The sequence below is a fragment of the Erigeron canadensis genome, chromosome 9 (assembly GCF_010389155.1).
Source record: "Erigeron canadensis isolate Cc75 chromosome 9, C_canadensis_v1, whole genome shotgun sequence".
In the NCBI taxonomy this organism is placed as follows: Eukaryota; Viridiplantae; Streptophyta; class Magnoliopsida; order Asterales; family Asteraceae; genus Erigeron; species Erigeron canadensis.
Window position 1 is genome coordinate 12,135,533 of NC_057769.1, and position 25,894 is coordinate 12,161,426.

At 36.8% G+C, this 25,894-nt stretch overlaps 2 protein-coding genes across 2 annotated transcripts in view; both read right to left on the bottom strand.

Moving 5' to 3' along the window:
• Window positions 1-25,894, bottom strand: part of LOC122580940 (polyubiquitin) — a 62,876-nt gene that overhangs the window by 20,952 nt on the left and 16,030 nt on the right. The window lies entirely within an intron of this gene.
• LOC122583224 lies at window positions 711-1,888 on the bottom strand. The gene is made up of 2 exons (XM_043755648.1): window positions 1,282-1,888; window positions 711-1,138 (listed from the first exon to the last, which is right to left on the bottom strand). Exons 1-2 carry the CDS (start codon window positions 1,886-1,888, stop codon window positions 711-713), a joined length of 1,035 nt encoding a protein of 344 aa, XP_043611583.1.

Consider the following 25,894-nt stretch of genomic DNA (forward strand, 5'->3'; position numbering starts at 1 on the left):
CAAGTTTAGTTTATAAAAGAAGAAAAAAGATTGGAGGTGAAAGTTTCTTACTTCCAAATCACCCCAAATATGGGAAGAAAATATTTTAAACGAAATCAACTAAACTATCCTTTCAAATCCGCTCATTTCATTTCTTTTCCATCACTAAAATCAACTCAAGAACACAACTCCTTTTACAATCCTTCATATTCTTTTTTTTTCCTTCATTAAAAAAACTCAAGAACATAACGTAAGGGTGGGGAAGGGCTTCCCCACTCCTCCCTTCCCCGATTTTTCTTCTCATCCCCTCTCATCCCCTTTTGCTAGGAGCACCTCGCCACCTCTCTTCTCCCCTCCCCACCCTTTTTCTAATTTATTTTTAAAACTAAAACATTTTATTTAATAAATTAAAACTAATCAATATTAAATAAAACACCAAACTACAATATTAAACGAAACGACAACACAATACATAAATAAACTAGCGATCGATGCCCGGGATGAATGTGCGATGAATATGGTCAATGAGATCCATCCGAAGATCTTTGTGAACGCTTGAGTCATGTATCTCTGCCCATCGATCATCCGATGGATGTGGTGCAACCGGAGGATCTGAAATATAATCAGGACATAATGCGTGGTCCTCGTCTTTTAAAATCATGTTGTGAAGAATACAACACGCATACATGATCTTACGGATGGGGGTTTCTTTCATTTGTCGTGCCGGTTCTCTAAGTATTTTCCATTTTTTTTATGATACCAAAAGCTCGCTCCACATCCTTCCTTGCAGCCTCTTGTGCCTTAGCATATCGAATCCTTTCCTCACCGGTTGGATGAGGAATCGTTTTCACAAACATCGCATATTTTGGGTAGATTCCATCCACGAGATAATACGGGTACTTATATTTGGTTCCATTTACAGTGAAAGGAACCAACGGTGTTGTGCCGTCTTCAAAGCCATTGAACAAAGGAGATTGGTTCAACACATTAATGTCGTTGTTTGAACCGGCAACACCAAAGTATGCGTGCCAAATCCAACAATCCTGTGACGTCACTGCTTCAAGCGATATAGTCGGCCCATGATGGTCACCTCGCATGTACTGGCCACGCCAAGCCACTGGACAATTATCCCAAGCCCAGTGTGTACAATCAAGACTCCCTATATACACATTTATTAAACCATTATTAACTAAACTACATAATATATACATATATACACATTATTAACTAAACTACGTAATATATATATATACATTATTAACCAAGTAATATATATAAGCAAATATATAAGTAAATATATACCTAACATGCCGGGAAAACCATGATAATGCTCGTGATGTTGAAAATATATTTGCATATCATTACGCGTTGGCCTATGCAAATATTCATGCCGGTATAACCTTATGACTCCATCACAATAAGCATTAAGGGTGTCACGTGACGATCTTTCCGACATATTTAAGTAATCATCTAAACTGTCGGGATTACTACCGTATCCTAATTGGCGAACTGTAGATGTGCATCTCTGTAAAACCGAAAACCCCCATTTACCACGAGCGTCGATCCTCCTTTGAAAAAATGGAAAATTGTTTTCCAAATCTGAAGCTATCTTCACAAACAACCGTCTACTCATCCGAAACCGTTGTCTAAAAAAACCCTCATCAAATTTCGGTTCCTCGACAAAGTAATCTCGAAATAGACGGTTGTGCGAGTCAATACAATCGTCTCTCTGTGTATACTTTCTTGAAGAGGAGGCAGTATCATGGACATCTTGTTCAATCGCATAATGAGCCATTGTGAATAGATTAATATACCGTTCCATTTCGTCGGGTGAACTTGAGTCCGACTGCATATTTGGGGGTGTTGGGCCGTTTTCCGAATATACAGGATTGTTGAAGAAAGGGTTCATGATTGTTGTTTGATAAATAATATATGTATATATGATATATGTTTGTGTGTGATTTGTGTAAGTATGAAAGGAAATCAAAAAAAAAAAAAAAAAAAAAGAGTTTGCTGTGTGAATGAAAAGGAAGGAAAAAAAAAAGAGAGAAATAGATATAGAAAAAGAGACCGTTGGTGAGTGGGCCCCTCCTCTTTTTTTTAAGCATGTAACGGTCGATTTCATAGGCAAGAGAACCGGCACAGTGATGCCCAAACTCCTCCCCTCCCCACTGGTACCGGGGGGTCGGCGCGGTGTGCCATCCGGTACCGGTCCCCTCCCCTCACGACTCCGTCCACCCTAATGTTAAGAATGCCTCACCACCTCTCTCTTCCCCTCCCCACCCTTTCTATTTATTTAAGGAATAAATAAGGAAGAAAAAACAAAAAAAAAGAATGAAGAAAAGAAAAAACAACATAGGCACCATAACCAGCACCATGGTCACCAATTCGCTCCTCACCCTACCAGTACTGGGGGTCGGCGCGGTTTTCAATTCGGTACCAGATAGGTCTCCTCCCAGGGGGCGCTCCGTCCACCCTTAGGGTGGATGGTACGCCTGCTTAACCCTCCCCGGTCACCACTTAAACGCCTATTCCTCCCCACTTATACGGAATGGTTGCTTATTCCTCACCTTCCTCTTTTTTATTTTCTTTGATTCTTTTAATTTAATATATAATATTTACTACATACAAAATAGTAAATCCATCAATATATATATATATATATATATATATCAAGGGTAACTTTCCAGTAAAAACAGATTTAAAATAAGAACGGTAAAAACAGAGAACAAAAAAGAAATTTTAACATAAGATGGATTTTTTTTTAACTTTTATTTTTCTATTAATTATAAATTGTAACCACCTATTATGGTTAATTCTCCTTGTACGTGAGGAAAGAATAACTTCCATGACAACCTATTTTATTGCAATTAAATCAAACACATCAATTTTCATTTTATAGATTTATATACTATAATAATTATAATTATTTGTTTCATCCTCTTTAATTTTATAGATTTAATTTGTAGAAAATTACAAATGGATGCATAGTTCATTTATAATGTGACTGGATGCATAAAAATCAATTAAGTTAGTGGATGCATAATTAATAAAAAAAATGGATAAAAAAATTAGGATGCACAAATTAACAGAAGAATGAAATAATTTAATTTTATATGGCACAAAATAAAATTTTAGGATGCACAAATTAACACAACTTCATCATAAAACAAAGTTATGATGCATATATTGTACAACTATAAGTGGATGCACAAATTTTGTAAATACTAATAAGATTCACTTTTTAACTGGATAATTTAAAAGGAAAGGTAAGAAAATAATTGTTGGATGCACAAAGTATATTGGATAACTACATATATAAATAAGATAAAATGTTGCATAGAAAAAAAACATATCAAAAAAATTATTTATATTGGTGAACTAGTAATATATAAAACAATAATAGATGATATGATGCTGATCAAACAAATGTTTATTCAAATTATATTAAAATTAATAATAGTTTTCGGTTTAGTATATTTTGCAATAAAGGATAATTATTTTAATCTTATGGATCATTGATATTTTAATTTTTAAGTTTGCAGATATGGATATGGTAAGTTTGTAGATATGGATAACTGAAACTAGTTGCAGACCAATTGGAAAAACGTTGGGATGTAGAAGGCATTTGGATTTCCTCAAATACCCTTTTAACATTATTTTAATATTTAATTTGTTTGAAAAATCTATAACCGTCGATCTAGAGAAGCTAAGGACATGATTTCTTCTTATTTATTCTTATTTTAATTTGGTTTCCAGTTAAATGTCTTCCTATATCAATATATTAGATTATTGTCTTGTATAATACGCGAGTAAATATATTTATATACTTTTATATATCTAAAATACTATTTTCTTAATTAATATTTAACAAATTAAAATATTCAATTTCACTTTATTAACATTTGTTTTTTACCTTAATAATTTTATAAATACTTATTGTGTTGCTCGTTAAGTCTCATTGATTAAATAAATTATTCAATGGCAAAAGTTATTGCTTATCCATGTCATCACAAATATCTCGATGTCATTCAGATTTTCATATCATATCATAAAAAATATCACACATGACACATTCTTTAGATGGTGCCAAGGCATACAACCTTCTAAACCGAGTTGCGAGATTGCCACCATCAAGCCAATGATCATTCCAAAATCTTGTCTTATTTTCACTCCTAACTGTTCTCTAATAACATCTTAAGGGGGCCTAGCAATCGAGTGTGCCTCAGAGAATGAGGAACATATATTTGGCCATATATTATTACCATTTGTTTTACACAAGAATACAGACTCAGAACCATGAATCACATTGATGATTTTAAACATAACGTAATTCAGATTTTGAACCACATGTCATATCCATTTGTACATATCAATACTAAATTAAGAGTATCCAGACCACCAAATCCTAAACCACCCACTTTTTTACCTGACAATTGCCTTCTAGTGGATCCATTACATTTCACTTTCCGAGTTAAACCCCCCCCCCTTCTCCCTTACCACTTCCACCAAAAAAATAAAGTTGTGATCTTTATCAATCGAAATAGAGAAAAATAATATATCTTAAATACTTTGAATTGCCGAGTTATAATCCATCATAGACAACGCATTAGCATTGAGTTTAGATTTTATTCTATAATAACTTTGCAAAATTTATGAAATATAACCATGGATGAAGTACCCACTCCAATTTGGTGAATCGTGTCTTATTTTCACTCCCAATCGTTATTTATTAACATCTTAAGGGGGTTAGCAATCGAGTGTGCCTCAGAGAATGAGGAACATATATTTTTGCATATATTATTACCATTTGTTTTACACAAGAATACAGACTCAGAACCATGAATCACATTGATAATTTTAAACCTAACATAATTCAGATTTTGAACCACATGTCATATCCATTTGTACATATCAATGTTAAATTAAAGAGTATCCAAACCACCAAAACCTAAACCACCCACTTTTTTACCTAACAATTGCCTTCTAGTAGATCTATTACATTTCACTTTCTGAGTTTGACCCCCCTCCTCCCTTACCCCTTCCACCATAAAAATGAAGTTGTGATCTTTATCAATTGAAATAGAGAAAAATAATATATCCTATATACTTTGAATTACCGAGTTAGAATCTATCATAGACAACGCATTAGTATTGAGTTTAGAATTCTATAATAACTTTGCAAAATTTATGAAATATAACCATGGATGGAGTCCCCAATCCAATATGGTGAATCTTGTCTTATTTTCACTCCTAACTTTTCTTTAATAACATCTTAAGGGGCTAGCAATCGAGTGAGCGTTAGAGAATGAGGAACATATATTTGCCCTACACAAGAACGCAAACTCATAACCATGAATCACATTGATATATTTAAACCTAACGTAATTTAGATTTTGAACCACATGTCATATCCATTTGTACATATCAATGCTAAATTAAGAATATTCAGACCACCAAAACCTAAACTACCAACTTTTTTACCTAATAATTGTCTTCTAGTAGATTCATTACATTTCATTTTCCGAGTTTGACCCCCCTACCTTACCCCTTCTACAAAAAAAAATGAAGTTGTGATCTTTATCAATCGAAATAGAGAAAAATAATATATTCTACATACTTTGAATTGTTGAGTTAGAATCCATCGTAGACAACACATTAGTATTGTGTTTAGATTTTATTCGATAATAACTTTGCAAAATTATGAAGTATAACTATGGATGGAGTCTCCACTCCAAGTTTGGTACAATGTAAACTTTTTTAAGGGTTTTTTTTGTAATTTTGTTCCTACAAAATATTAATAAATAAAGAATACATACAAACATTGACTTTCTTGTCATAGGCCTCTTCTTTGGGAGTATATCACTTGGTTGGAAACATTATTTTTGAGATAAACCCCTCTATTGGTAGAGTAAAAATTTTAAGTTGTTTTTATTTTTAATAGAATAGATTAAAAAGGGTTGGAAAAAGTAGAGTACATTGATAATATAGCTGTATCTAAAAACATTATATTTTTTTTTCAAATTCCTTTATAATAGTAATCACAATAGACATGCATATTTAGAAGCTAATTTATATATCATTAATTTCGATAATTTATTTTATGTTGTTTAATAAAGCGCAACTTTTCTGTCACCACATGCTCCAAAATTGCAGATCTATGTTAAAGGTTGACGTTCCCAAAGTTGTCATTCACCAAAGCTAAACTCGGCCTTCTCAACACTGTCGTTGATAATTTCTAAACCCGACATTATATATATATATATATAGAGAGAGAGAGAGAGAGAGAGTTTTCTTATTTTGAAAACCATTTTTTTTGTAAGAACCATGAGAACTCTTAAATTATATATGTGTTCACATGTTTTTTTTGTTCGTTCACATGTGAATTGATACAAAAATGTATGTCGTAGAAGAAACTTTTTTTCAAAACCTTATATATAGTCTTTTGTGAACTTATGAATGACTTTGTTCACGTGTGTCAAACGGCTATATATAAGGTTTTGAAAAAAACTTCTTCTGCAACATATATTTTTATAACGATTCATATGTGAATGAACAAAAAAAAACATGTGATCCAATATGAAATTTAGGAGTTCTCATGGTTCTTACAAAAAAATAGGTAATCAAAATAAGGGTCCTATATATATATATATATTGTAGATACAAGTGTTACGACATTATTAACATTCAATTATATTTTATTATGGTTTAAAATATAGCTTACTATTTTTATTAATAGAAAATTGATCTATATAGTTTATATAAAACATATTTTAAATTAAAATATGCTTTATTTTTATTAATTATTATTCTATTGGATGAGGTATAAGATAGATAATATTATTTTGTTATCTAACAATATATGGATATATATATTTTATATAAAACATATTTTAAATATTTCAAATTAAAATATGCTTTATTTTTATTAACTATTATTCTATTGGATAAGGTATAAGATAGATAATATTATTTTATTATCTACCAATATATTGATCTATATATTTTATATAAAACATATTTTAAATATTTCAAATTAAAATATGCTTTATTTGTATTAACTATTATTCTATTGGATAAGGTATAAGATCAGATAGTATTATTTTATTATTAGGATATGTTGATGCACTTTGATGTGACAACAGCAACTTAGATTTGATATGTCGTTTAGATTAAGACATTATGTTAATTTATGTCGTATCTATATATGTAATTGATAGATTATGGACTTTATGTTTTGGTAATGATCGATTACATGTTTTGGTGTTATATATATGTGTTATGTATGATGTTTGTTGTGTGATATACAAGTACAAACATAATATGTGTTAGGATTCCATAAGATGAAACACTTAGGAATATAACCGAGTATTACATCTAACGAAGATAAGGTATATCTTCGTTAGGGGCAAACGAAGATAAAATTCGTTTGGTACAAACGAAGATTAACTTCGTTACATGGGCTGGGCAACTAAGTTCGTAAGAACAAAGCCCAGCAAGCCCAGTTCGACCTGAAACATATATATACGAATGAATACCCTAAAATAATAACAACACATTCGACAGATACGTACTCCAGACATCTAAGTTCGTTCTATAGCTTATAGAAACGAATATAGCATCATACGGCTGATTATTTACTTGATAATTAGCGATATACCCGTTTACTAATCAAACTAGTTATCTCGTGAGGATTCCGCACTCACGACATAATCATAGACGATCTCGAGAGCGATCTGTAGCTATTGAGGGACTCACAGGATATATATTAACTATTAATTTATGAATATATTATATTAGAATTATTGGGTAAAAAATGTAAATTTGTGATGAAAAATCAAAAAGTGTAAATTAAATATAAAGGGGGATTTTGTTGTATAGTTATAAAAGTATAAGTATTAATATTGTTATTTAATAAAGATGAAACAATTAAATTTGATCTAACGGTTCTAAATCAAAGTTGGAATCCATCCAAGGGTTCTTGTTTGTTTAAGAATGAATTTAGGACCTTGTTATATATATATATATTGGTAGATTGGTAGATATATATATATATATAAAGGTGCAAGTTATTTTAGGACCACTTATTTTATAACCAATTTTAGGACATGTGTTTTTTGTAACTTACACACCACCATGATCAACTCCGACCACCACCATGATTTTCCGACCACCGCGTCGCTGGAAAATCATGTGTAAGTTAACTTACACATGCTTTTCCGGTGGGCCCGTTACCGGAAAGTCTTAGTGTTTTTACAAAAAAAATCTTGTATATTGTAGACTCGTAGTAGATGATGATGGTGGTGTGTAAGTTACAAAAAAACATGTCCTAATTGGTCTTAAAATAAGAGGTGATCCTAAAATAACCCACCCCTATATATATATATATTAGAGATCCAGAGAGAAGGTTCTTAAGGAGAGAAGGGAGAGAATGTGCGTTTTTTTTAGCTTCTTTTTTTAATATCTTTTAATTTTTTCACTTTTTTCATTCTTTTTTTTATTTAACTCAATCTATAAAAAAAAAAATTTAAATTTAGAAAAAAAAAATTTCTAACCCGAGTTAGTAAGTTATACATGTAAGCAAACGGTACGGTCTTCGCCCTTAAGGATATTAATAAAGGGTAGCTGGTAGGAGTGATAGGTCATTGAGGGTGATAGGTCATAGGGGTGATCGGGGATGGGGTGATCTACCTTACGGGTTTCGCCCTTACCTATCATGGCTCCGCCATAGTCTGAGAAGCTTCGCCTATATCTTACAGGCTACGCCCTTTGAAAATAAAATATTTTTAAAAAGAATTTTAAAATTTTTATATGAAATTGGTTAATTAAAGAGAGAATGAAAAAAGTGAAGAACAGAAAAAAAAAGTTCAAAAAAAGAAGCTAAAAAAAATAAAAAAACATCCTTCTCTCCCTTCTTTTCTTAAGGTACATTCTCATTTGATCTCTATCCTATATATATATATACTAGATTAATTTCCCGCGTAATACGCGAGATAAACATATTAAGTTTTCATAATAACATAATTATTAATTAAAGATTAAACATGTTTTTTCCCCCAAACAACAAAGATTAAACATGTTTAAATATGATGAGATTATTATTCAAAAAAATTACTTTGTACCGAATATTGTTATGAAAGTCCCAAGTTTTCAACAATCAAAACAAATTAAATAAAATATATAAGATAAGAAAGTAAACACCTTTAACTATATGTATATTAATTAAACAGTGAATACATAGTTGGTTTACAAAGAAGAAAATTGAAAATACTTGTTAAGTTTTTGACACACAAAAACTTAAATGTTCTACAATAATAAGAGACACACACAAAGTGACAATTGCAGAACTACACCAACCAGAGTTGCGGCTAGGTCAAGTGATTCTTTAAATAGGCAGAGATGGGAATCACATGACAACCCAATAGATGTTGACACCTCAAGGTTGTTGATGTGCCAAATCGAGCTTTAATATTTGTAAACTAAAACTACCAAAGAACTAACTATTACGCACTCACGGGTAGTGGACCCGATCGTTTGTAATACAGCAAAGAGGTAAGTCTGAGTTCGTTCTCAGGGACTGTGAAATGATTAATTGCTTGTTTAATGGTTTGGAAAACAGGTGTTGCTCGAAATTCCCTTTGACAATTAAACAAATTGATTTGCCAATTGATTGCATTAAATTAAAGAAAGATTCAGACAAAATAATTAAAAGTCATCCACCTTGACTTCCCTTGACTTTAAATGTGATTGCATTTGATGAGGAACAAATTCTTAAAAGTTTGAAAAGTAGTCGTGACAAGATTAAACTATTCACGTGGTACCACCATCCATGAATAATTTATCGATCCACCTGACTAGTCTAATTACCCGAGCCGGTACCACCAAGACCAAGACAATTCTTCTAACGATAGTTTTTATCTACTTATCAAATTATCAATTGAACCTATGTGACAATAACGTGGTACCACCAACCGATATCAATCACGTTGACAATTTTAATCTTTACTTAAAATGATATTCACTATCATACCATGAACTAGTGATAATTACTTATAGACAAGTAACCGTTTTAAAATCACATACACATTCGACTGGTACCACCAACGAAGAATCATATGCAACCAATATCGATTTTAATTAAATGAAAAGAATTAAAACCATCAAGATCACAGAACAACGATAATTAAATAAACCCTTTTAAATTAAAAATATAGCAATCACATTATCCGTCTAGTTTCATCAAGGTGGACGATTAAGCAGTTAGCCACTCATGATCAATTCACAATAATCAAAGAAACGGAAAAGAAACATGAAGTACCAATTGTTTGAAGAAAATAATTTGCAAGACAATAATGTAGATACGATCTAGATGGGTGCCCGTAATATCTTCAATGAGTCCGCCTAAGTGAAACACTTGATTGGAGAAGGAAGAATCCTGATAGAGCAGCTCCTAGAAAGAGTTTGAATGCCTCGAAATTCGTGCCTAGGGTTTATATTTATACCTCTTGAAAAATAAGGCTTTAAGTCGGCCGTTGACTTTTGTTGACCAGCCTCCCACTGCGGCGCAGTGGTCATGTAAAGGCCTCCACTGCGTCGCAGCCAAATATCACTGGAATTCCCTTCGTATGCAACATGGATGACTGCGGCGCAGTGGGATCGTGCATGCCATCCACTACGGCGCAGCCAAATATCACTGGCAAATCTTCGCGTGCAAAAGGGGTGACTGCGGCGTAGTGGACTCGTACAAACCCACCACTGCGGCGCAGCCAAATCTCACTGGACAAAAATCACTCGTGCATGAATAACCACTGCGGCACAGTGGGCAGATGTGCATTTCCACTGCGTCGCAGTGGGCAGATGTGCATTTCCACTGCGTCGCAGTGGACACAAAAACTTCGACCACCTCGTTTTCAACTTCCAACTCGCCACTTTCATTATTTCTTTTGCATAAATCAACTTTCGACTTCATGAATTATTGTACTAGCCAATAGTCTTCCAAATGTGAGCCAAATCACTACGTAACCTGCTAAGCGCCTGAAACTACTAACAAACACCATAAACGCGCCAAATGCACACAAAGTAGACTTAAAACATATAAATAAATAGCCAATAATGATGTGGGTAATGGGTATAAATTAGTCACATCAGTTGTCAACCATCTATTGGTGGATTTCTCAGATCTGCAGGGCTCTCTTTCTTCATCTTGTTTGTATCCAAATCCGGTATGAAAGAGAAAGGCCCAGGTACCGTTTTGGTACAAGATCACATGTCTTCAGTCTTCTTGATCAACACGTGTCTTGGGACCAATATTCTTATCTTCATTTTCCCGCTATTTTCTGACTTACAAAAACTGGGCAATGAGTCATCGAACTTATCTTTAACTTGAAGATAATATTGATCGCTGAGAGATCGCTGACGAAGCTACTCGCTGAGGACTCGCTGAAGAAGAGACTTGCTTAGTCTCTCAGCGAATCCATAACTCAACAATCTCCCCCTATTCGCTGAGGAGACTTAGCTGAGTAAAAGACTTGCACTAACAAGTATTTGACAAGAGATTTTTGGTATAATGCTGATTTTATATATGACAAACAATTTACAAATACAGCAAAGTAAAGTTACAAATATTAATCTACTCCCACACAGGTTCTTGCTTTGCTTCAATGAAGGCCTTATCCTTTTGTCTTTCAGACTTCATTAATTCTTGATCAATTAGCTTGATGAATCTTGGATTGTTTGAAGTCCTTGAACAATACTTTCTTAATTTAACAAGAAATCTAGAGGGAGTGATGGGAATTTCCCTGGTCCTGAAGAAGAGTTCATGACCATGAACATTACAAAAACAGAAACCTCCCAGATCTTCACTATACAATCCTTCCACGAACAATAATCTTGAAGGCATGCGAAGGTTGAGCGATGATTCCTCCCCAATATCAGATTTTGGTAAGGCTCTAAGCATAGTGGGGAGGGAGGAAGTAACCTGACCAGAAGCTGTCTTCTTGACACCACTTCTAGGTTGCTGAGGAGGAGGAGGATATGGATATCTGGCAGCGCTGAGCAAGGAATCTTCAACTTTGTATTTCTTTTCCAACCTCCTTGTTTGCTTGATCTGGTCACCAGCCATCTTCAGTAATGGATCATACACAACAGTCTTATTGTCCTTTATCAGCTTGTAGATCTCGATCCATTCAGTGGGCCCAAGAGTGTCTAATTTGACATTCTTTAGAGTAAACATCCTGGGCACACCTTTTCTTTGTATTTGACGATTCATTCATTGCTGAGTAAGAGAAGGCTTGACCCACAAGATCTCTTCATTTCTTTGCCTTCTTTCTCTTGAGTCAAGATAAGTCTGACGTGCATTGTTCTTCTCAGCAAAGAATTCTTCTTCTTTCTTTCTTAATGCCTCCAAGCCACCAGACTGCTGAGCAAGTCTTTTTGTTTCTTCATCAGCATTCTTAAGTTCTTCACCAACAATCTGCTCACTTATGAACTTTTGAGAGAGCTCTTCTTGAATTTTCTTTTGCTTCAACTCTTCTTGAATGACAATCTCTGTTGGAGTAAGTTCAGCAGTTGTTGGTGGGAAAGATGAGGCTTTGGGAAAAGCTCCAGACATGAGTTTTTCTTGTTGTTCCCTTGCTGATGTAGAAACTTTGAGTGACTTGCTTTGAGTAAACACAGCTGCTTTGCCCTTGTCTTTGCTAGCAAACCTTTTTACTAGTGCAGCGTGGAACTCGTCAGTTGGCCTGAAGGAAGACACATTTATTGGCCTCGCTGGCACATCCTCGGCGGCCTTCTTTTCAACTTCAGCTTGCTCCCCCTTAACAGTTGCTGCCGGTTCTACAAACTTCTCAGCATTATCATTATTATTTTGTTCTTGGAGAGCGTCTTCCACATTATCATTTTTGGTTGCTGGGATCTCCTCAGCATTATTCTCCCCTTGGAAGTAGCATAGGAACCAGCTACTTCCACCTTTTCTTTCTTGAGGAGACCCAGCATTTCAGTCATTAAGCCCTTAAGGCTGCCCACTTCTTCTTCCAGTTTCTTGGTCCTGCTGACAGACTCATCAAGGACCTTTTTGTCAACAGCGACCTATAAGGGGGACTTGGAGAAGAGTGAAGTTTTAAGAGAGGAGATTTCATTTGTGAGAGTGGTGAGAAAGTTATTTTGACGAAGAGATAATGAGTTTATGGAGTGTTGTAGTTGAGTGAGATGAGCAGTGAAAAGAATGTTGGATTGGGAGAGTTGTTCAAGCGATGATAAAAGACCAGGCGTTTCATTGTCCATCGATGATTTGGCAATTTGTTTTTTCAAGTTATCAAGCGAGGCAGAAATGGAAGAGTTAGAAACACTGACCCTTTTCATGCTGGCATCAAGTAAGTTTTGATTGCGATGAAGGAGGCGCTCATGAGAGAGAGTTTGAGCATGCTGAGCCTTTGTAATTTGAAAGATAGCATCCTTTTGCTCAGCAAATTCATTAATAATAGTGTCATTTCCAGCAACCACATCCTTAAGTTTAAAGTGTACTTCCTTGTGCACATTTGCCACTTGATCAACCAACCAACCATGTAAATAGCCTTGCCTGTTTCCTGGCTTTGACAAATTTGTACTCTCCTCAAAAGTTCATGCAGTTAGCATGTCTCTACAAAATCAAGTCCAGGTACTTGGACAACAGTGAAGGCTGTCTGAAGTTCCTCATCAGCTTGAGGAACCTGAAGAGACTTCAGCGATACAGGGTACCTGGCACATGGTATTTTGAAGAAGTCTGGATGATGAAGAGGAGGCACTTCCATAATAATGTCATCATCAACTTCTTCAGTTTCAGCATAGGCACCTAGCCTAATCCTCTTATTGTAGCACAAGTCCTTTCTTCTTGTCAACTCCTCTTCAGAAACATCACTTTGGAATTCTCCATAGTGACCTACTTGATCAAATTCAGCTGTGGGCCTTGGAGAGAAGCTAGGAGGAGGAGGCATCTGAGCCAAGAAGATAGGGAGCTCTTCATCATGCTTGGGAGAAGAAGCCATGATAATATAACCCAAATCATTAGCCAGAAAATCACCAACAATAACTTCTTCTTCACTTTCTTCAGCGGCAGCGAGTGTAACTTCAGCATGTAAATCTTGTGGATCGAACTCGCTGCCATTGTCATCCTCCATCTCAAGATCTGCAAAAATGTTAGTCTCGGTCCCTGCACAAACAATTTCTGAGACATTTATTGGTGAAGGGGAAAGGGAACCTGGTGCCTCAATCTCAGTGTGTTGTTCCACTGAGATATCATCAGCCGTAGAGGGTGTTGACTCTAGCATCACTTGTGATCTGGCTGCTGTGAACGACTCAGAGGTCATATGAGATGAAGAGGAAGTATTTGGGGGTGGATTTGGACTTTGACCTCTAGTGGGTTGGGGTGACCCAATATCTTCACCAACCTCGCCTAAAGAAGTTTGAGGCGGTTGCTTGTTGTTCCCGTTTAACTCGTCAATAGTCTGTTGGGAGACTGTTGATGGGATGGTTGGGGTACTAATGTCCTTGGGCGCTGAGGACGTCCTAACCTTGGGTTTGCCCTTTGATACACTCCGCTTACGTTTTGGGACGTCAGCGGAGGGTGAAGATTGTAGATTTTGTGTTGGGGACGCTGCCTTAGGTTTGCTTTTGGTCTTAGTAGAGGCTTTGGAGGTCGCTGGGGGGTTTATCAGCGAACCATCCTCAGAAGGTATTTCAGCGTCCACAGCGACCGTATCAGCCACTTCATTAGAAAGAAGTGCTACCTCCTGTCTTTGGGGTATAAAGAAGAATTTAAAGAGAAGAGTACCTCTTTCATATGAACAGTGAGGCGAGCAACCAAATGTTCAGCAGGTTGCTTGTATATGTTGCTGGCGACCCTTGCTACTTGAATTGTGGCAGCATTTGGCAAGTCATACTCATCACCCAGCACCTCTTTGAAGACAAGGGAGAAAATTCTCACAAAAGGCACCGTGTGAGATCTGTTGTTAAGGGTGATCTTGTGCTTCATGTCACTGAAGATCAACAAGGCATAATCCACAAATCTTCCTTCAGCGAGAGCGTGGATAATAGGCATCGAAGTTGTAGATGCCTGATTATAAGATCCAGAGTTTCCACCCATACACTGGATCACATGAGTGAAAAAAACTCCCCAGATCCCAGGAAGATTTTGTTTCAAGGGATTGCTTGGGATCGCCGGAGGGTTCCTCAAGTTATGATTGTACCCGATTGAAGGCAGCCATGCCTTCCATTCATCATCACCAGCAGCTTCCACAAATGCATTATCATTATTCTCTTGTGGGAAGCGAAGAGTTTGACGTAATGATGCTGGAGTGATGGTAATAGTTTTCGTTCCTTCTCGAACCGTGCCAGAGATAGACTGGGTGGACTCATCAAAACTACATGTCCACCAGAACTCTCGAAGAAGATGAATATAAATCTTCTCCGGATCTGCCATTATACAGTAACTGGCAGGGGAAGCATTGGCTTATATCCTTTTGTACCTTTTGGTACGTCAGACGAGCCGAGATGGTTATTGGGTTTAACAACCATCTCTGATGCAGCAAAGGAGATTTTAGAGGATTTAACAACATTAGAAGAAGGAGAATAAGTAGAAGAATTTAAGTAAGATTTTGGATTTTGTTCAGTGGCGGCGGAAGCGGATGGAGTTTTAGATGAGGAAGCCATTTAAGAAATTTAGTATGGAGATTGGAAGATGTAAAAATCAAAAGAAGGAGATAATATGATTAAGAAGAGATGAACAGTTTGAGAGATTTTAAGAGATTTGAGAGAAGATGAATAGTTGAAAGAAAGTGTGAAAGTGGAAATATGGGTATGAGTTTGTATATATAGGGTATGGTGATGGAACACGATTGGTCAAATGAAAAGACAAAAGAGGTTTTCTCTCTCTCATCGTTTTCAAATTGTACAGTTGTTTTTAACAACTGTCAAAGATATAATTATAAAAAAAATATTTCTGTGAGTAATGTTTTAAAAAAAATATTAACAAATACTTGAGTGTGCGTCGTATGCGTCAGACAGAGCCAGACAGTCAGACGCACAGTAACAGTCTCAAGTGGACAGGTGACGTACTCAAGAGAAACAAGTGGGTAATATTTAGTTTTGAATAATATTTAGTTTTGAATTATATAACATATGGCTCAAAAGAGTGCCACATTGATATGTCGTATTTTATACCAATTTCCCACGGTTTATATAGTTAAGTTAGCATGTTTAATGAGTCGTTTCGTATACATTTGTTGCGTTTATGGTATTTGTTAGTGTTTCAGGTTAATAGCAGATACTTGAGCGTATTTCGGAAGAAAACGACATTCTTGGAGTGAAATAAGTGCTTACGGATGATTTCCGGGTCGTTTGGATGAAGTTTGGTGAAAGTCAACAAAAGTCAAACCTGGAATCAAGACAAGCTGCGCAGCAGCTTATAAGCTGCGTGGCAGCTATAAAACAGAGGACCGAAGCTGCGCAGCAGCTCGTCTAGTAGGTTTCCAGCAAAGTCAATGAAAGTCAAACGGTCAACTGCGGTCAAAGGGAGCTGTGCAGCAGCTTAAGGACGAATCTGCACAAGTTTTTTTTGGGAAACATATAAATAGCTTGTTTTTCATTCCAAAACCCTATCTTATACTTTCCAGCCGTTTTTAAGACTTTTTGAGGAGACTTTTGATCAGATTTATCATCCTTGAAGATCGATATTACGATTGGATTATTCTTGTTATTTCCGTTCAATTCTTTGTATTCGGTAACGATGAATTCTCTCTATTTGATTTGTTATTTCATATTTAATATGAGTGGCTAATCGCCTTTTCATCCATCTTGATGGAGTGAGAAATTATGTAGGGATTGCACAATATTTATTAATTCAAGTGATTTGATTTAACATTTTGTCGTGAACTTAATCTATTAATTCTTTGTTATTCAATTATTGATTGCGGATAATTTGTGCTCATTGCTTAGTGACGACTAGGATTTGGGTATAAGTTATTTTGATTGCTTAGCTAGAAGCAATTGGTTCTATGATGGGTACGGTAGAAGGTAATCAGTATTTGATTAGAATTAACGGGTTGATGGTTGGGTACAATCGATAGGCAAAATTGTCATCTGAAATGACCAAAACAATTGTTTAACTAGGGAAGTTATAAAAAGGCGTCTCGGGGTACCGGTCTTAATAATGAAACTAGTTTGTGCAAGAGAGTCGAATAAGTTGTTAACTTGACGGGTACGGGGTTGACGATTAATTTGAGTCTTGGTCATTAAATCACTAAATTGAATTTGAACTTCATCAAATGTGCAATCCTAACATTCTGTTGAGCGAAATCAAGATGGGTGACTTTTAAATTATTGTTTTCAACAACAAACTTCTCTTTCGATTAATCCTTTGGGATTACTAACTTTTCAAACTAATTGCTCGCAACGTGGCAATTCGGCCACAAAACACCCATATTTTACTTGAATCATTGAATGTTTACAATTGCTAATTTAAGTCCTTGTGAACGATCTCGGATTTGCCGGTTACTATACTGCATACGAACGGGTACACTGCCCGTGAGTGTGTTGTAGTCAGTTTTCCAGTGATTCGTGTTTTATAAATTTTAAAGCTAGATTTCGCACATCAAGTTTTTGGCGCCGCTGCCGGGGACTTGAATTAAGTAATTGTTAGTTTTGTGATTCAATCCTTCCTTGCATTCATTTGTGAGGAAGTTAATTGTTTTTAATAGATAGATTTTATTTTTGTTTTAGTTTTATTTTGTTAGTTTCTGGTGCGGTTAACGGTTTTTCTTGTGGTGTTTGTGCAGGTGCTTTGTAGTTGATGAACACAAAAGCCTCTGGTAGACCTTTGCTTAGTCCTCAATCTAATCCAGGGAAAGCCAGACGACGCTTACTCAGATCAAACAACACGGAGCCCTCAAACACTGGAAACATAGTTTCAAACACCGAAAACCGTGACCACCTGGACGTAGATTTGGATCAATATTACTCAAAGAAAGGTTCAACGTCCGAGGTGCGCTTAAGTCCTAAATTCTCCGAAGGTAGTGGGTTGTTCAAAACTGGTGATAGTTCAGGGGAAGAAGATAATCGGGATAAAACTGATCAACAGGATTTAACCGAGATTGCTAGAGAAAATCCTCAGCCAACTCATCCAGTCAGAGCCAGGAGAATGGGTGATAGAGAGCCGGAAAACCCCAATAACCGTCTTTACGGTGACCGTAGGAGAAATGTCCCCACAAATAGGGGCACTCCTATTCGCCTTCCAACCACCGGAGTAAACTTTTCTCTTAAAGAAAGTCATTTGAAAAGTGTGGAGGAAGAGAAGTTTGATGGGGTGACGAATAATGATCCATAAGGGCATTTAGAGAGGTTCGAGAAGATTTGTAGGTTTTATCACTATGGCGCGAACCAAGATGATAATGTGAAGCTTGAGCTTTTTCCACTCACTTTATGTGGAGAAGCTAAGGCATGGCTCAAGGAGCAACCAGATGATCTGTATACAACTTGGGATGAGCTTCGTGTTGGGTTCATTGATGAGTTCTATTCTATAAGGACTCAGAGACAGTTGGAGAATAAGATCCGATCATTCACTCAAGATCCAGGGGAAGATGTAGTAGATGCCTGGAAACGGTATAAGGAAATGATTAGGAATTGCCCGGGAAACAATCTGAACACGGAAGCAGTGGTTGAGATCTTCTATGATGGGTTGCTAAAGAGAACTAGAAGGGAATTAGCCAGGGCATTTGGAGGTAGTTTGAACAATGTCACCCCAGCTGAAGGATACAAAATCTTGGATGATATGGCCAAAGAGTTCTCTGATCGTGATGAAGTTGTAAGCAAGAGAACTAATGGTAAGACTGTGGCGAAGTTGTAAGCTTGGTTGCTGAAGTCAAAGCCCTCACAAAGCAGATGAACGAGAGGTTCGACAACCAAGATGTGAGATTCAAAAGCATTGAAAGAGATGTTAAGGTGATTGCTGATGGGTGTGATTACTGTGGGGACATGCATTACTCGGAGGATTTCCCGGATAAGCCGGCACAAGAAGCTAACTATGTCCAGAATCAGCAAGGGAACTTCAATCAGAATACCGGTTATCAAAATCGGTCATCAGGTACTTCTTTTCCTTCATCTAATTTTATTGCTAATAATTCTGGTTTTAGTGGAAGCAGGTTTAGCAGGTTCAACAGTCAGCAGAATGCGAATGCTGAACTGAGAGATATCATGAAGGATTTGGTAGGTGCTCAGAAAGCTACCAATGAGAAGATGGCCTCTCAATGGGATGTTATGACTACTAGGTTGGATGGATTGGCAAATAAGCTTGAGCAATGTTCGAAGAGTACTCAAGCAACGTTTCAGGATATTGAGGCAAAGCTTGAAAGGCTAGGAGCGTCGAGCAGGCAGCCCGCAGCGCCGGTCCTGAGGATTTGGATGCTCAGGGCTTGAAGGTCAAAACTATGCCCATTCCAAAAACTTCAAATCATACAACATTATTTCTTTAAGGGTTTGGAACCTAGTCAAGCTAGGCGGCTCATCCCCACGCCGATTTTATTACGTAAATGAAACGTTACAAATTTACAGTCTTACGAGATAAAGTTCAAATTAAAATTACAACATACGAATCACCTAAAATGATGTCTACGTGCATTTTTTGAGGCAAAATCTTCAATTGTTCTGTCATAGTCTACATTAGCTAAAAACCTACTTTCAATACTTAAAATTGCTAACCCGTTTAATCGCTCTTGACTCATAATACTTCGTAAATAAGACTTTAATAACTTCAATTTTGAAAAACTTCGTTCTGCAGATGCTACCGTAACAGGTATGGTTAACAAAAGCTTGTATGCAAGTAAAACATTTGGAAACATGTCCATCTTCTTTGCAAACTCCATGATTCTAATAGATTTCCACGGTTTTTCTCCCCCATACGCTACACTTGGCAACATGACCCGCAAAATTGTAACTCCATAAATAGATCATTTCCAACAATATCTAACTTAGATTAGTTTCTCTAACCGGCCATTTACTTGCAAGTACATCTTTCATTTTTGAATCTAAACCATCGCAAACTCTTACATCAAAAATATTGTAATTAACTCCAATATCACAAGAATTTCCAAGACTTTCATTATTATCTTCGGTATGATTATTTTCATCAATATTATTCTCTTCCACAATATTATCTTCAACATTATTTTCATTATCATTATTTACATCAATATTATTTTCATCTACATTATGCTCAACATTATCATCCTCAAGGTTACTTTCTTCAACATTATTCTCATTAATATTACTTTCATGTCTCACAAAATACCTATTTAAAGATTCTTGTAAAGATTGAGTAAGTTCATCTTGTATTTTTTTTCTTTTTCTATTTTGGGCACCGAATGGTTTTTTATGAGGAACCATAACTATTTAATATCTACAAAAACTAGTAAACAAATAGATATTATATATCTAAACACCTAATAATGTAGGTTATATTATACTATATGCATAAGCAAAAATATCAAGAAAAAAAAAAACAGGACACAAAAGTTTTAGATAGATATCACCTAAGAAAACTCCAAAAATGTCTTCTTTTTTTTCTTTTATTTGGTAGACTCTTGTCTTCTTTACCTCCTGGAAAAAAAAATATACATGTATATAAATTATGTGATTTACAAAGAGACAAACACAAGATTTTTTACAACTAATGGATATAAAATAAACTTATCACATATAAACGATGGGAAAAAAAAATAAACCTTACTACCACTCTCTGTTTGTATATGACTCCATAATTTAATTATATGTTGGACTGTTGGTTAATGGCTTAATGCCTTGATGATAGTAATAAGTCAATAAGAAAATAATATAATTAGTTAACAATATGAAAAAGATAGTAGGATGATCGAACAAGAAGCTTCAGAATTATAATGATTGTATCGAAAAAGATGAAAAACAATTGATATGGTTTTGATTATTGGTGTTTAGATATTCGAGAATAATTTGTTCCCAAAATTTCGTAGTTTCCTGAAATTACATCTTCATATGAATTGTGAATGTGTGAATAATAAATGGGCCAGGCTTAAAAGAACACAAAACTGGACCTAGTCTATACTAATGTGGACCTATAGCCCGTTGCCCCCTACCCATCTGCTGCTCTGGGCTCAAGCCCTTCTGGCCCAGCAGCAAGCCCGACCCTGGCAGCCCGGTACTTTACCGAGCAATACCCAGCAGAATCCAAAGCCTTAACAGAATAATCAAGGATCTGGAACCAAGTATAACCATCCAAATGCTAGAAATGAGCAAGTCAATGCTATAACAACAAGAGCAGGTAACACTTACAACTCTGCAGATGCTTTACCTAATGTTGTTACTCCTCTTGTGTAGGTTGAATCTGAAGGTACTGTTGATGAAGAAATCGAGATGGAACCGAACACAGCCAAGAAGATCCCGGTCGTTCCATCTAAGAGTGTTGAGACACCTCCGGTAAAGCCCTACCAACCGAAGGTGCCGTTTCCTCAAAGGTTGAGGCGAGGGAAGATCAAGGAGAACTTTAAGAAATTCGTTGAGTTGATTCAAAATGTTAACATTTCTGTTCCGTTAGTTGATCTCCTTGCAGGTATGCCCAACTATGCGAAGTTTCTCAAGGATCTAATTTCGGATAGGAAGAAGCTACAAGAAGACAAGACGGCAGTTATGAGTGCCAAGGTTTCTGCGATAATAAAGAACGAGATACCCCCTAAGCTTGATGATCCAGGGAGTTTTCTTATTTCTTGTTCTTTTGGTATTGAGTTGTATAAGGCATTGGCCGATCTTGGGGCCAGTATTATTTTAATGCCTTATTCTGTTTACAAAAAGTTGTCTCTTGGTGCATTGACCCCGACCCGCATGAGCATTAGGCTTGCGGATAGATCATTCTAATATCCCATGGGGATAGCGGAAAATTTACAGATTAAAGTGGGTCATTTGATTTTCCCGGTTGATTTTGTTATTCTAGAAATGGAGGCGGACATTAATGTGCCTCTAATTTTAGGCCGACCATTCCTCATGACCGCGGATGCTATCATCCGGGTCAAGGCCAAGGAAATATCTCTAGGTGTCGGTGATGACCGGGTTGTTTTTAATGTAGATAAGCCTCTTAAGCATCCATACTCATGTGATGAATCTTGTTTCAGGATCAATGTGATCGAGGAGGAAGATGCTTTGGAAAAGGAGCTTATGGACTACTTGGATATGGAAGATGGACAAGCTGTGTTAGCTTGTAGTGAAGAAGAGCATGAGTTGGTTGAAGAAATGATGCATGAAATCATGGCTCTTAATGTTGATGAAACTCACCCGGAGGATGAATCTTTCGAAGAAATCAAAAATGATAGAAGCATCCGAGTGCCTACATCGGTTGAGAGTCCTCCCACCGATTTGGAACTTAAGCCACTTCCGGATCATTTGGAGTATGCATATTTAGAAGGTACATCTTTTCTCCCCGTTGTCATTTCATCTTCTTTGATGGAGGATGAAAAATCTAGGCTTATTACCGTGTTGAAGGCCCATAAAAAGGCCTTTGCATGGAAGATTTCCGATATTCCAGGTATAAGTCCAGAATTCTGTAAGCACACAATTAATTTGTTGATAATGTTAAACCTGTTGTGCAAAGACAACGGAGATTGAATCCAAACATGAAGGATGTTGTTAAAAAAGAAGTTTTGAAATTATTGGATGCGGGAATCATATTCCCCATCTCGGATAGTTCATGGGTAAGTCCGGTACACTGTGTACCAAAGAAGGGTGGGATGACGGTTGTTTTAAATGACAAAAATGAATTAATTCCCACAAGAACTGTCACGGGGTGGAGGGTATGTATTGACTATCGGAAACTAAATGATGCGATCCGCAAGGATCATTTCCCATTGCCCTTTATCAATCAAATGCTCGAACGGCTCGCCGGGAATGAGTATTTTTGTTTTCTGGACGGGTTCTCCGGGTACTTCCAAATACCCATAGACCTAAAAGATCAAGAGAAGACCACCTTCACTTGTCCCTATGGCACTTATGCCTATAGGAGGATGCCATTTGGTCTTTGTAATGCACCCGGGACTTTCCAACGTTGCATGAATGCCATTTTTCAGGACATGATAGAAACCTCCATGGAAGTTTTCATGGATTATTTTTCAGTTTTTGGTAACTCATTTGAAAATTGTTTAAAAAGTCTTGACAAGATGTTGGAAAGGTGTGAACGGGCGCATTTGGTTTTGAATTGGGAAAAATGCCACTTTATGGTTAAAGAGGGTATAGTGTTGGGACATAAAGTTTCTAAAGAAGGGTTAGAGGTAGACAAAGCTAAAATTGATGTAATAAGCAAATTACCTCCACCTACAAATGTTAAGTCGGTTAGAAGCTTTCTTGGTCATGCCGGGTTTTACCGGAGGTTTATTAAATATTTTTCTAAAATCACTAGACCCATGACTAAGTTGTTAGAAAAGGATGTCCCGTTTGTTTTTGATAAAGAGTGTCTTGATGCTTTCAACTTGCTTAAACAGAGATTGACCAATGCTCCCATTATGACTCCACCCAATTGGTCTTTACCATTCGAGTTGATGTGTGATGCTAGCGATTATGCCTTAGGGGCCGTTTTAGGCCAAAGGGAGGATAACCATTTCCGCCCTATCTCATATGCTAGCAAGACTTTAAACCCTGCCCAACAGAATTATACGGTTACCGAAAAAGAGTTGTTGGCGGTTGTATATGCTTTTGATAAGTTTCGTCCCTACTTGGTCCTCAACAAGACCATTGTCTATACCGATCATTCTGCCTTGAGGTACTTGTTCTCGAAACAAGATGCCAAGCCCCGTCTAATTCGTTGGGTCTTGCTCTTGCAAGAATTCGACATTGAAATAAAAGACAAAAAAGGGGCTGAGAATGTGGCAGCTGACCATCTTAGTAGGCTCGAAAACCCTCACCGTGAGGAGTTACAAGAGCATGATATTAATGATGATTTTCCTGATGAGTTTTTGATGAAGATTGAAACAGGACCTTGGTTCGCCGATATTGCTAACTATCTTAGTTCAGGTGCAATTCCGGAAGATATGTCAAAGCAAGAACGGAGGAAACTTCATACCGAGGCCAAACATTACTTTTGGGAAAATCCACTTTTGCTTAAAATTTGTGCAGATGGGATGATAAGGAGGTGTGTAGCCGATGATGAGACACGCCAGATTCTCGATGCTTGTCACCATGGGCCAACTGGTGGACATTATGGAGCATCAGTCACCGGTAAGAAAGTTTATGATGTTGGTTTCTTTTGGCCAACCGTGTTCAAGGAAGCACAAACCTTGGTAGAGGTTTGTGATGTGTGTCAGCGACAAGGTAATATTTCCAAACATGATGAAATGCCTCAAAACTTTATTCAGGTATGTGAAGTTTTTGATGTTTGGGGCATAGACTTTATGGGACCTTTTCTCCCATCGAATAGGAATTTATATATCCTTGTTGCCGTTGATTATGTTTCAAAGTGGCCGAGGCGAAAGCCTTGCCAATGAATGATGCACGTGTGGTCATTCATTTCTTGAAAAAGCTTTTCTGTAGGTTTGGTGTGCCTAAGGCCTTAATCAGTGACCGCGGAAGTCATTTCGCGAATCACCAACTCGCTAAGGTGCTTAAGAGGTACGGTGTAAATCACCGTTTTTCAATCTCATACCACCCGCAAACGAGTGGCCAAGTTGAAAACACGAATCGGGCACTAAAGAGAATTCTTGAGAAGACCGTAGGAGATAACCCGAAGTCTTGGTCCACCAAGCTTGATGATGCTCTATGGGCATTTAGGACCGCCTAGAAGACACCAATTGGGACTACCCCATTTCAGTTGCTTTATGGCAAGACTTGTCATCTTCCTATTGAAATTGAGCATAAAGCCTTTTGGGCGCTCAAGAATTGTAACATGGACCTAGTTGAGGTCGGTGAGTTGAGATCTATGCAATTGAATGAACTAGATAAACTTAGGTTGTATGCTTATGATAACTCTTTGTTGTATAAGGAACGAACTAAAGTGTGGCATGACCGTAGGCTTAGAAAGAAGGATTTTAAAGCCGGAGATAAAGTCTTGTTGTTCCTTTCCAAGTACAAGTTTAAGCAACCCAAGTTGACATCTAGATGGACCGGCCCCTTTGTGATCAAACATGTTTATCCGTCTGGTTATGTGGAATTGTTTAAGTCGGATGGTACTTCTTTTATTGTTAATGGTCACAGGTTAAAGCTTTACCATGTGGAGGAAGACAGTGTGGGAGTCGTCGTTGACGAGCTTCCCTTTTTCGACATGAAGCAATGATGAAGAGCTTCGAGTCTAGCTGGAGACTCGTAAATAAATTAAGCGCTTCACGGGAGGCAACCCGTGTTTCTCGTTTTCTTATTTGTGATTATTTTGTTTATTTGTCTTTGGTATTGTGTTTTTAATAAGAAATTACAGGTAGAAACCGCTCACATGCGTTCCGGTAAGTCGTTTCTGGAGTACACGAAGGTAAGTGTGGGGGGGTTTTTGGCTGTTCCGCAGCTATTCTTTCCTTTTTTTTTAGTTGCTCCGCAGGTATGTCATTGTCGTGCAACTTGTGTCGTTCTGAGAAAATTAGAAAATCCAAAAAAAAAAAAGACAAAAGGTGGGCTGCGCCGCACCTTGCTAGGCTGCGCCGCAGCTATACCGCTCTGTTTTGGAGCTGTGCAGCAGTCAGTAAGGTGCGCCGCACCTCTGGTCAACAAAAGTCAACATCTGGACTTGAATAAGGGATGTGTGGCTGGGGTAAAATTGTGTTCTTTTCACTCTTATTAAACTTTTTTTCTTGCTTTTCTCCTTCTTTGGCTGCCGATCCACCCCTCCCATATTTAGAAAAAAAAAAAAAAAATTTAGTTTTTTTTAATTCTCTACATTTACCTTCTCTTAAAT

Bases quoted from the DNA above. Each gene is read 5' to 3' on its own strand.
- LOC122583224 (XM_043755648.1), bottom strand. From the start codon at position 1,888: ATGAACCCTTTCTTCAACAATCCTGTATATTCGGAAAACGGCCCAACA. The intron at 1,139-1,281 runs GTATATATTTAC...ATGTGTATATAG, and splicing joins TGGTTTTCCCGGCATGTTAG to GGAGTCTTGATTGTACACAC.